Source organism: Phacochoerus africanus, chromosome X, assembly GCF_016906955.1.
Source record: "Phacochoerus africanus isolate WHEZ1 chromosome X, ROS_Pafr_v1, whole genome shotgun sequence".
Taxonomy (NCBI): domain Eukaryota; kingdom Metazoa; phylum Chordata; class Mammalia; order Artiodactyla; family Suidae; genus Phacochoerus; species Phacochoerus africanus.
In genome coordinates this window covers 91,644,252-91,656,870 of record NC_062560.1, presented here as the reverse complement: position 1 = coordinate 91,656,870, position 12,619 = coordinate 91,644,252, and the positions used below count along the sequence as shown (strand labels likewise).

The window sequence follows — 12,619 nt, the reverse complement described above, 5'->3', positions numbered from 1 at the left end:
GAGCTGCATCTTCAACCTACGCCACAGCTCACAGCAACGCTGGATCATTAACCCACTGATGGAGGCTAGGGGTCAAACCCTCAACCTCATGGTTCCTAGTGGGATTCGTTTCTGCCATGCCACGACAGTAACTCCTGGACACTTTTAAAGTACCAATTCATTACTCTTAAGAGCTGTTAAATAATGAGAAACAAATCAAGCATTTATCCTGCCTTTCCTGTATAAACTGTACATAGAAGAACCAAATAGGTGATGACGGTAAGTCCATTGTAGAATTCCAGATAATAAATATGAAAGAAATAGTGGAAATAATAAGTACAAAATAAATAATAGAAATAGGGGAGTTCTGTTTCACAACTCTTAATTAATGGATTTAGGCAATGGTCATCAATGTATGTAAAACCCATTAGGTGAAATGGGAATGGGAAAACTAAATAGTGAAAGGATCAAATTAATACCACCTGAATCCACTGATGAATTTTAGCCTCACTAAAAATGGGGCCACCAAACATGTGCTTTATGACATGAAATAATAGGAGCTGCATATCTATATAATATATGGAGGATTCTTACCTAAAAATATTGAACCCAAATCTAGATCAGCACCATCCAGTGCAGCTTTCAACAGTGATGTAAATGGTCTTTATTCTGCCCAATATGATATTCACTAGCTACATGTGCTTGTTAAGCATTTGTTATTCCTAGTTTAACTGAGGAACTGACATTTAAAAAATTAATTTAAATAACTCATGTGGCCACTGACCACATGATAGCATAGTTCTAGATTTAACTGCCAGTTTGTAAGAAATAGAGGGATTAAGGAACAAGTTAAATAGTATCATCAGAAACAACCAGTCAAATTCATTTGTTCTATGAACAAGTGATATGGTTTCTCTAATATATAATCATTGGGATGGGGGAGAAAACAGGTTGGAGGGGTGGAAATGAAGGGGCACTGTTTTTTTTTTTTTTATTTAATGAGGCTTAAAACATCCCAAGCCAAGTATAAAATGCTATCTTTGAGAAAATCAGGGCCATTTGAATATGAACTCAGTAGTAGATAATACTAAGGAATTATTATCAATTTTGTGAAGTGTGATAATGTCATACTAGTTACATTCTTCAAATGTCTTTATCAGATGGATGCATGTACTTGCATGACCCTGAGAGTGAGCACCTCCATAAATTTTGTACCCCAGGTGCTTTCTTGCCTCACCATAGTCCTGGCCTTGCCTAAGATGTGCTTTAATAACATAGCTATGTATTGTTGTCATTTTTCACAGGTTGTAAATACCTGCCCCAGCAGAGTTTCTATATCTGAGATCCAAGATTTAATTTTTATTAATTTGTCAAAGGTTGTATTGGTAGGCTTTGTAGAACTTCCCTATCTCTTTGTCTTGATCCAGATGAACCCCAAAAGAAGAACAAAGGTGATCCCATGAACAACCTGGAAAGTTTTTACCAAGAGATGATAATGAAAAAACGTCTTGAAGAGTTCCAACTAATGAGAGGTGAACCCTTTGCTTCCCACTCACTGGTCTCAGCTCCATCAGTGGGAGATAGTGACACAGCTGAGAACCCGTCATTACTCCAGGACAAGGGAAAACAGGCAGCACAGGGTAAAGGTCCCAGTCTCCATGTGGCAAAAGTTATTGATAATTCACCTGAGCAGTGTTGGACTGGGCCTAAGAAGCTGACGCAGCCAATAGAATTTGTCCCAGAAGATGAGATCCAGAGAAATCGTTTGTCAGAGGAAGAGATCCGAAAAATTCCTATGTTTTCTTCATATAATCCAGGGGAGCCAAACAAGGTATAGGCCAAACCAAGAAAAAAAAAAAATGGGTTGTTTTCATTTTTATTTATCTCTACCAAAAGTAATACTTTTATATTAGTTTTGATTATACCAAAGAATCATGACATAGGCACAGTGACTGTGTTTTTCCTTGACCTTGACTATTCATTCTCTGCTAGATAAGTAACTCTGACTATATAAGTAGCATATTTCCTATGATGTTCTTTGTGGTTTTTCTAAGGTCCTACACTACCCTTAGAATTTTTAGAAAATCTCGATCAACCCATACCCACTAGAAACCCTCAATTGATGGAAAAGTAACCTCTAATTTCCTAGGCTAGTAATAAATCAAGTAATATTCATTGGCCCACCATATCTGGTAGCCATGTGCCTGGTTATGCATAGGGTTTACTATTACCACATGAGTTTTCTCTTCAGAATGCTCCACCTGCTTTGCATTTGATATACAATTTAAGTTGCTGGTAGCTAAGCACCATATTTCTCTAAGCCTTGAGGAATTGGCAAGTATCTAAGAAAAGTTGTAAATAATCTTTGTTTTATTGATCAGATCATCATTTCACATTCATGCTATATTTACATCCAGAATTGAAAATTTCATTATCGTGTCACTCAAAGAAGCAACACAAGCCCCTGGAGCATATACTTGGTTGTGTCTAATTTGAAAAACAAAACCAAAAAAATAATGTTAGCTTCTAGCTATCTCTGAATTTTTTTAAAAAAAGCGGTGTAGATGAGGGATATTAAAGCAGTTTCCTTACATTTCTAATATGTTCTTGCTGTTCAAGGGTAGCTTGATTTTTATTTATTTATTATGAAATATTACTAAGTATAACAAGTTACAGAGAATAATGTAACAGAAATATTTTTACCCAGCCAGGTATCTTTATCAATTCTTAACAATTTCCGTATTTGCTTAATTTTTTAAAAAGGCCTTTATAGAACTATCTGAAGACTTTCATATATCCCTCACCAGTCTCACTCCCTTCTCCTTTCCAAAGGTAACCACTATCCTGTATTTGCTATTTATAGTTTCCATGCACATTTTTATATTTTTGTTTCATATATATATATATATATATATATATATATATTCATAAACAGCTTATAGTTTTACATTTTTTTGGCTGTGCCCACATCATACGAAAGTTCCCAGGCCAGGAACTGAACCCATGCCACAGCAGTGACAATGCCAGATCCCCAACTGCCACCAGGGAACTCCTAGTTTTACAAAATATTTTTAAACTATATAGATGATAGCATACTTTACATGTCCTTCTACTACTTCATTTTTTAAAATATACATGTTTTTGAAATTTATATTTAAAGTTATAAGGAACTATGTAGTAGTCCACTGTAGAAATATACTATAATTCATTTATCCATTCTCCTGAAGATTTTTTCTTCTGTTATAGATAGTTCTTCAACAAACATTATTGTACATATCTCCTGGTTGCACATGTGCAGAAGTTTCTCTAGGACAGTTTTTCAAACTTTAAATTACTCTTAGTAAGTCACAACCAGCAATTTTTTTAAAAGAAATTAAATAGAATAGAAAATTTCAAAGTGCATTCCAAAGAGTAATAAGGATGATCACTGTTTCTTGAAGCTTTTGTTGTATGTGTGTGTAATATGTGTGTTGGCCAGAATATAAAATGTATTTATTCCTATAGATCTCAGTCAAAAAGATCAGAAAAATATTGCTCTATTGCAGTGATTCTGAAATGTTAACATACACCAGAATCACCTGGAAGGCTTGTTAATACACAGATTGCTGGGCTCCACCCCAGAGTGTTTTGTTGAGTACATCTGGAATAGAGCCTGAGAATTTGCACTTCCAAGTTCCCAGGAGATAACTGATGGTGATGCTGGTCTAACAGTGACATTTTAAGAATCACTGTTGTAGATTACATATCTAGGAGTGGAGTTACTGTGATATAGGGTATGTATATCTTCACCATCATGAGCAGGGTTTAAGAAATCTCTTTCATCACTTCTCAGCCTTTTGGCTAAGATCAAGTGAAGAAATCTCTTTCACATCTTTGCCAAGACTTTGAAGTATTTGACTTTTTATTTTTGCCAATCTAATGTGTTTGAAAGGCATCTCATAATTTTCATTTGCATGTTCCTGATTTCCAATGAAATTATGCATGTATTCATAAATTTCTTAGCCTTTCAGTAACCTTCTGTGAGTTGCCTGTTTTGTTACTTTACCCAGTATTTGATTATTTAGTTTTTAATGTTACAGATTTTATTTTTAAATTCTGGATACAAAACTCTTGCTACACCTAGTGGGTAGCTTATTTTTTAACATTGTTTCTAATGTCTTCTGTTAAGCAGAAGTCTTTCATTTTAACGTTGTTAAGTAATCAGTATTTTATTTGATGGTTTGTGCTTTTTGAGTCATTTTAAAGAAAATTTCCCCTACAAATCCATAAGAAAAACACACACAAAAAACAACAAAAATGGCCAGAAGATATGAACAGGCAATTCACAGAGGGAGAAAACATGAATGACCAATTAACTTACAAAATCTTATTATTAATCACAGAAATGCAAAAATAAAATTACAGTGAGATACTGTTTTATACCCAGGATGTTGGCATACAATTAAAGACCTGACATTGCCAAGTATTTTTGAACATATGAAACAGTAAGAACTCTTAATATCATGCTGTGTGAATATAAACAAGTTCAGCCACTTTCAAGAACATTGTGGCAATATCTAGTAAAATTGAAGATGCTCATACGCTATAAGTCAGTAATCCCACCTTTAGGTATCTATCCTAGGAGAACTCTTATGCATGCACATTAAGAGATGTTATAAGGATGCTCATTGTAGCATTGTTTATGAACAACATACATGTTCATAAGCAGGAGAATGGATAAAGCATGGTATATTCATAAAATAGAATACTGTAGAGAAGAGAAAATGAATGAAATAGAACTATAGGCATCAATGTGGGTGAAACTCACAAACATAATGTTAAATGAAAAAAGTTTGTTTCAGACTTTGGGTTTTAATGCCAATATGTTCAGTGCTTAGAAGTCATCACTCCTGTCTTATAACAGGAAGGACAGCTGAACAAACTAAAAATCATTGACTTTTCTTAGACTCATTAGCAATTTGAAGTCAGAGAGCAAATTGCAAAATGCAACCCTGAAATCTAGAGAGACCGGCCATTACAAAGAATCACAGCCCAGATAGGCTTATCAGGAGCAAAAACACTGGAACCATAAACTGGTAGGAACACGTAAGTGGTAACTTTGATGGATTGCAGGAAGCAGAGAGTGTAGATTAATACTTGACTGACAAACTCCTGAGGGCCACAGTCTAAGGAGGCCCCCACATTTTCATGACTTTTACCTCCAGGATCCCTATTGGGTTTTCAATGTGAAGAGCCAAGAAAAAGTCTCCTGTTCCAGGCATGGTGAGGGAGAAAGTAATCATTTTGAAATACATCCAGAGCTTCTATCTAATAGAGAGCTATCTAGCAAGGAAAACAACTTTACCAAAGCCTTCTCTAGTGTGGGAGAAGGGAAATTATCCAACTCTAGGCCCATCTGGTCTTAGTGTCTCATCTAAGAGACAGTAAGATAAAAACTATAAAATATGTGTATTTTATAAAAGCTATAAAATATGTGTTAAGGTTACAGGCTGGGGACACAAACACTGTAAAAGACTAAGACAATTATAGGATTGCAGAATGTTTCCCCACACCCCACATTTTACTACCACATCAAGAGGGCTTTAGTATGATAACTGTAGATTATAGTTGAAAGACCTGCAAGGCTTAGACTCTAATTAAGAATATTTTAGGGAAACCCAAAGAAAACAATGGAGACAAAAACAAGGATATTAGAGGAAACTGATAAACCTACAGTTAGAGCAAACATCAAACACAGCCCATTTCTGGCCAGATTAACATAAAACCTCCCACTAATGGCCTGTTTATCTCAGTTCCTATTATGTTATCCATTATGTCTGGTTTTCGACAAAAAAGAAATGATAAGGCATGCTAAAAGAAAAAACAGTCTCGAAGTTACCATTGTGGTCCAACAGTTAAAGAACCTGACTAGCATCCATGAGGATGCAGGTTCAATCCCTGGCCTTGCTCAGTGGGTTAAGGATCCGATGTTGCCATGAACTGTGGTATAGGTCACAGACGTGGCTCGGATCTGGTGTGGTTGTGGCTGTGGTGTAGACTGGCAGCTACAGCTCTGATTTGACCCCTAGCCTGGGAACCTCCATATGCCACAGGTGCAGCCCTAAAAGATAAATAAATAAATAAATAAATGAAAAAAAAACAGTCTCAAGAGACAAAAGAAGATCAGAACTAAACTTAGCAATGACATAGATTTTTGAATGATCATATATATGGAATTTTAAATAACTAATATGCTAAAGAATCTGCTAGAAATAGTATACATCATGCAAGAATAGATGGATAATGTAATCAGAGAGATAGAAACTCTAAGAAAGAATCAGAAGGAGGTACTGGAGCAAAAACAATAACAGAAATGATGCAATTGATAAGCTCATCAATAGGCTGGATACTGCCAAGAAAAGAATTAGTAAGCTTATAGACATGTCAATAGAAAACTCCCAGGAGTTCCCCATGTGGGCTCAGTGGGTTAAGAACCTGGCTACAATCCATGAGGATGCAGGTTCGATCCCGGCCTTGCTCAGTGGCTTAAAGGAAATAGCATGGCTGCAAGTTGTAGTGTGGGTCACAGGTGTGACTGAGATCTGGCATTGCTGTGGCTGTGGCATATGCTGGCAGCTATGGCTCCAATTCATCCCCTTAGCCTGGGAACCTCCATATGCCATGGGTACAACCCCCCCCCCAAAAAAAAAGAAAAAAGAAAAAGAAAAGAAACCTCCCAAATAGAAATGCAAAAATAAAAGAAAACTTTAAAAACATAGCATAATATCTAAGAACTACGGGACAATTTCAAAAGGTGTAACATACACATTATTGGAATAACAGAAGAAAGAAGCAGAAGAAATATTTCAAGTAAGAATGGCTAAGGATTTTCCAAAATTAATGACAGATACCAGACCACAGATCCAAGATCCAAGAAAGAACGCAGAGTAGGGTAAATACCAAAAAACCCACAACAACACCTAAGCATATCATGTTCAAACAGAAAAGTGAACCAACAGAAAATCTTGAAAACAGCCAGAGAAAATCTCTTTACCTATAGAGGGACAAAGGTAATAATTACATTGAATTTCTCATTAGAAACCATGCAAACAAGGAGAGAGTAGAGTAAAATATTTTGAGTGATGAAAGAAAAAAACCCACCAACCTAGAATTCTGTTTCCAGGAAAAACAAAGACCTTATCAAACAAAAACTCGGGGAAGTTGTCACCAGTAAACCTGACTTGCAAGAGATGTTTATTTTTAAAAAGTTCTCCAGAGAAAAGAAAAAATTGTATAGGTCAGAATTCAAATCTCTATAAAAAGGAAGAACATAGAAGGAATACATGAAGGTAAAATAAAATGTTTTATTTTCTTATTTTAAGTGATCTGAAAGATAGCTATTCAAAGTAATAATAGCAATGTGTTAGGTAATTAGAGTATGTGAATAAATGAAATGAATGGCAAGAATCTTGATTTTTAAGGGATAGAAGGAAGGAATTGTATTTGGTGTATTATAACTGTTACAAGGTATCTGCACTATCTATGAAGTGATACAGTGTTATGTGAGAGTGAACCTGGGTTAGTTGTAAATCTATATTGCAAACTCTAAGGCAACTACTAAAAATTATAAAAAGAAGTATAATTGATATACTGAAAGAGGGGTGAAAGTACCCATTCTCTACAGTCTTTTCTAGAAAGAAGCCAAAGGAACACTTTCTGATTACTTTGAAACCAGCCCTAGCTTAACACCAAAACCAGATAAAGACATTACAGTAAAGAAATTGAGTTTCCTGTTGGCCTAGCGGGTTGAGCATCTGGCGTTTTCACTACTGTGGCTTGGGTCACAGCTGTGGCACAGCTTCAGCCCCTGGTCTGGGAACTTCCACATGCTGTGGGTGTGGGAAAAAAAGCCTATGGACCAGTATCTCTCATGAGCATTGATGCAAAAGTTCTAAATACAGTAGTCCTGTGTTATCTGCAGGGGATACATTCCAAGACCCCCAGTGGTTGCTTGAAACCACAGAGAGATGGTACCGAACCCTATATATACTGTGTTTTTTCCTATTCATACATACCTATGATGAAGTTTAATTTATAAATGAGGCACAGTAAGAGAATATCCAAATTGCCGGCATCCCTACTCTTGTGCTTTGTGGTCATTATTAAGTAAAAAAAAGTGTCACTTGAACACTAGCACTGTGATACTGCAATAGTTCGTCTGATAAGTGAATAATGGGGCAAGTGGCATATACAAGCATGGATATGCTGAACAAAGGGATGATTCATGTCCTGGGTGGGACAGAGCAGGTTGGAGTGGGATGGTACAAGATTTCCTCATGCTACTCAGAACAGTGAACAATTTAAAATATATTGTTTACTGGAATTTTCCATTCAACATTCTCAGACTGCAGTTGACCTTGAGTAACTGAAACCATAAAAAGTGAAACTGCAGATAAGAGGTGACTATTGTATTAGGAAAACTAAGATCAAGACATTTTGATTGAAAAATTAAAATATTAGGAAATCAAGTCCAACAATGTATCAGAAGAATTGCACATCATGATTAAATGGGATTTATTCCAAGTATCCCAGGCTGATTCAATTTTTGAAAATTAATGAATGTAATCTACCACACCAACAGGCTAAAGAAGAAAAATCATATCTTTATTTCAATTGACGTAGAAAAGCTTTTGACAAAATACAGCCATTAATGACAAAAACTCAGCAAACTAGGAATAAAGAGGAACATCCGCAACTTGATAAAGAATATCTACAAAACCCAGCTAACATTTTTAATGGTGAAAAACTGGATGTTTTCCCTTTTTATTGGAAACAGGGCAAGGATATCTTGTCTCTCCACTTCCTTTCAATATTGTACTGAAAATGCTAGCTAGTGCAAGAAGACAAGAAAAGGAAATTTAAAACACGCAGACTGGCAAGGAAAAAATAAAACTATCTTTGTTAACAGGCGATGTTTGTCTATGGATGAAATTCCAAATAATCAACAATGACATGAAACAACACTTGGAACTAGTAAGTGAATATAGTAAAGTTGGAGAATATAACATTTATATATTTAAATCAATTGCTTTCCTGTATACCAGGAAATAAACCATCGAAATTGAAATGAAAAACACAACACTCTTCAAAAAAAAAAAGTTGGTTTGATCCCTGACTCAAGAACTTCCACATGCTGTGGGTGTGGCAAAAAAAAAAAAAAAAACCAAAAACCCTTTACAGTAGTACCACAGAATAGTGAAATTCTTAGATACAAATCTAATAAAATATGTTAGTTGTATATGCAGAAAAATATAAAACTCTGCCAAAAAATTAAAGAAGATATGGATAAATGCAGAGATATCCTGTGTTCCTGGATTGGAAGACTTAATATTGTTAAGATGTCAGTTCTTCTCAAATTACTATGTAGATTCTACCCAGTCCCAACAAAATCCAAACAAGCTATTATGTGGATATAGCAAAATAATTATAAGTTTATATGGAAAGACAAAATATCCAGAATATTGAACACAATATTGAAGATGAAGAATAAGAACAACAACAACAAAGTTTCAGGACTGATATTACCTAACTTCAAGACTAACTATAATCAAGTAGTTTGGTGCTAGTTAAAAACAAAATTAATTGAGTAGACTAAAGTCTCCAGAAACAGACTCACACAAATTTAGTGAACTGATCTTTGATAAGGGGACAAAGAAAATCCAATGGAGAAAGGATAATCTTTTCAGCAAAATGTGCTGGAACAACTGGATATCCACATGCAAAAAAAAAAAAAAAAATCTAGGCACAGATCTTACATTCATCAAAAGAAAGAATAAAAATGGATTATAGGTCTAAATGTAAAACACAATACTATAAAATTTCTAGAAGAAAACAGGAGAAAATCTGACCATTTGTTTAGTGATGTAGGTGCAACACCAAAAGAATTTATGAGCAAAAAAAATTGATAAATCAGACTTTGTGAAAATTAAAAACTTTTGCTATCTGAAAGATGCTTTTTAAGGCAATCAAAAGACAAGCCACAGACTGGAAGAAAATATTTGCAAAACATCTAATAAAGTACTTGTATCCAGAATACACAAACAACTCCTAACCCTCAAAAGCAGGAAAACAAACAACCCAATTTAAAAATGGACAGAAGAACAAACACCTCACCAAAGAAGTTATATACATGTCAAATGAGCATATGAAAAGGAGCTCATCATCATTTGTCACCAGAAAATTGCAAAATAAAATGATAATAAGATGCCATTATAAAATTGACACTACCAAATATTGAGGGTGTGGATCAACAGGAACACTTATTCATTATTGGTGAGAATGCAAAATGGCACAACCTCTTCGGAAGATAGTTTGGCAGTCTCTTGTTTTACCATACAATCCAATAATTGAACTCCTAATTATTTACCCAATTGATTTGAAAATATATTGATACAGAAACCAGCATGTGAAGGTTAATAGCAGTTTCATTCTTAATTGCCAAAAACTGGAAGTTACTAAGGTGTTTTTCAATAAAGGAGTGGCTACATTCACCTGTGCTACATCTATGCAATTGTATATAATTCAGCAATAAAAAGAAATAAGCTGTTAAGCCAAAAAAGACACAGAAGGACTACAATGCATATTAGCAAAGAAGCCAGTTTGAAAATCATATTGTATGATTTCAACTACCTGACATTTTGAAAAACACAAAACTATTGGGACAGTCAGTAATCAATGGTTGCCAGGAGTATAGGGGGAGGGGGGAAGAGAGGAATGGGGGAAGCACAGGGGATTTTAGGGCAGTATAAGTATTCTCTATGATACTGTAATGGTGGATGCAAGAAGTACATTTGTTAAAAACCCATGAAGTGCAACTGTACAGCATGAAGAGTGACCCTGAATGTATACAAATATTAAAAAAAAAAATGTATACATGTAAGGATAACCTGACCCCCTTGCTGCACAGTGGGAAAATAAAATAAAAAAATAATAATAATTTAGAAGATTGAAGAACCCCTGGGAAAGAATGTAGACTGTGACATCAGAATCTAACTATTATAAATATATACTACCTCAATGAAGTTATGGGAGAAAAGGTGCTGAGCAGTTGTAGTGCCAGAAGGTAAGGAAGTACTAAAAACAACATGAAAACGTTGTTGGGGATATGTCAAAGGAGCACAGAACACAGGAGTTTCCAGTGGTGAAAGATGGAACAATTTATACAGCAAAGTTTATTTATTTATTTATTTTTCTTTTTAGGGCCACACCTGCGACATATGGAGGTTCCCAGCCTAGGGGTCTAATCTGAGCTACAGCTGCCAGCCTACGTCACAGCAACGCCAGATGCAAGCCATGTCTGCAGCCTACACCACAGCTCATGGCAACACCGGATTCTTAACCCACTGAGCGAGGCCAGAGATCGAACCCGCAACCTCATAGTTAGTTCCCAGTCAGATTCGTTTCTGCTGCGCCACGATGGGAACTCCCACAACAAAGTTGATATTGAGTTATAACCCAAAGTATAGAACATCTATGAGTCAATACTGATAATAAAATGATTGAGTAAATCAATAAAAGTGGGAGAAGAGAAAAATAGCCCATGAAAAAGAATTCTAAATAGTTTCTGTAGATTCTGCACCTCAAGGAAGAGAAGTGTAACTCCTCCTTAGTTTTGAGCTACTTTTAGTGACTTCTTTCCAAAGAGTACAGTATGGAAATGCAGGGAAAAACAAGAGTAATCTTACAGTGCACACTGCCTCAGTCAGGTGGTCAAAGCAAAGATCAGCCGTAAATCATGTTGATAGTGAGTATACTTTATGTAATATGATCAAAATTGCACTTTTTCTCTGTAGTCTTCTTCCTAATAATCCATAACCGCAATCTAACCATGAGAAAACAACAGAAAAATTCTAGGAGTGGAGCATCATTTAAAAATACCCAACCAGTACCCCTCAAAAATGTCCAGATCATTAAAAACAAGAAAAGTTTGAGAGGAGTTCCTGTCATGGCTCAGCAGTAATGAACCCAACTAATATCCATGAGGATGAGGGTTCGATCCCTGGCCTTGTTCAGTGGGTTAAGGATCTGGTGTTGCCCTGAGCTGTGGTGCAGGTTGCAGACACAGCTCAGATCCCTCGTTGCTGTGGCTGTGGTGTAGGCTGGCAGCTGTAGTTCTGATTCGACCCCTAGCCTGTGAACTTCCATGTGCCATGGGTGTGGCCCAAAAGAAGGCCAAAAAAAAAAAGAAAGAAAAAAGAAATAAAAGAAAAGTCTGAGAAACTGCCACAGCCAAGAAGAGACATGTGAAAACTAAATATACTGTGATATCCTGGATGGAATTCTGAAACAGAAGGACATTAGGGAAAAATTAAGAAAATCTACTATGGACTTTAGTTAATAATGTATCATTTATTTAACAAATGTACCATAATAATATGATATGTTTATTATAGGAGAAACTGGGTATGGGGTGTATGAGAACTCTTTGTTCTACCTTCTCAGTTTTTCTATTAATCTAAAACTATTTTAACAATAAAGCCTATTTTTAGCATATCTAAAACAGCTGTAGAAGAATGAATACTATATAATACCATTTATATAAAGTTCAAAAAATACAAAACAATACTGTTTATTGCAGAGGGATACCAGGAAGTGCATATTC

The 12,619-nt window shown here is 35.5% G+C and overlaps 1 protein-coding gene across 2 annotated transcripts in view; it reads left to right on the top strand.

Moving 5' to 3' along the window:
- RBM41 (RNA binding motif protein 41) overlaps nucleotides 1-12,619 on the top strand; it is a 61,912-nt gene that overhangs the window by 32,034 nt on the left and 17,259 nt on the right. Inside the window, exon 5 of one of the 2 annotated variants that reach the window (XM_047764802.1) lies at nucleotides 1,407-1,810. In XM_047764802.1, coding sequence (XP_047620758.1) covers nucleotides 1,407-1,810 — 404 coding nt within the window. Of the gene's footprint in view, nucleotides 1-1,355; nucleotides 1,811-12,619 lie in introns of both variants that reach the window. The other variant, XM_047764804.1, reaches the window with a different exon arrangement.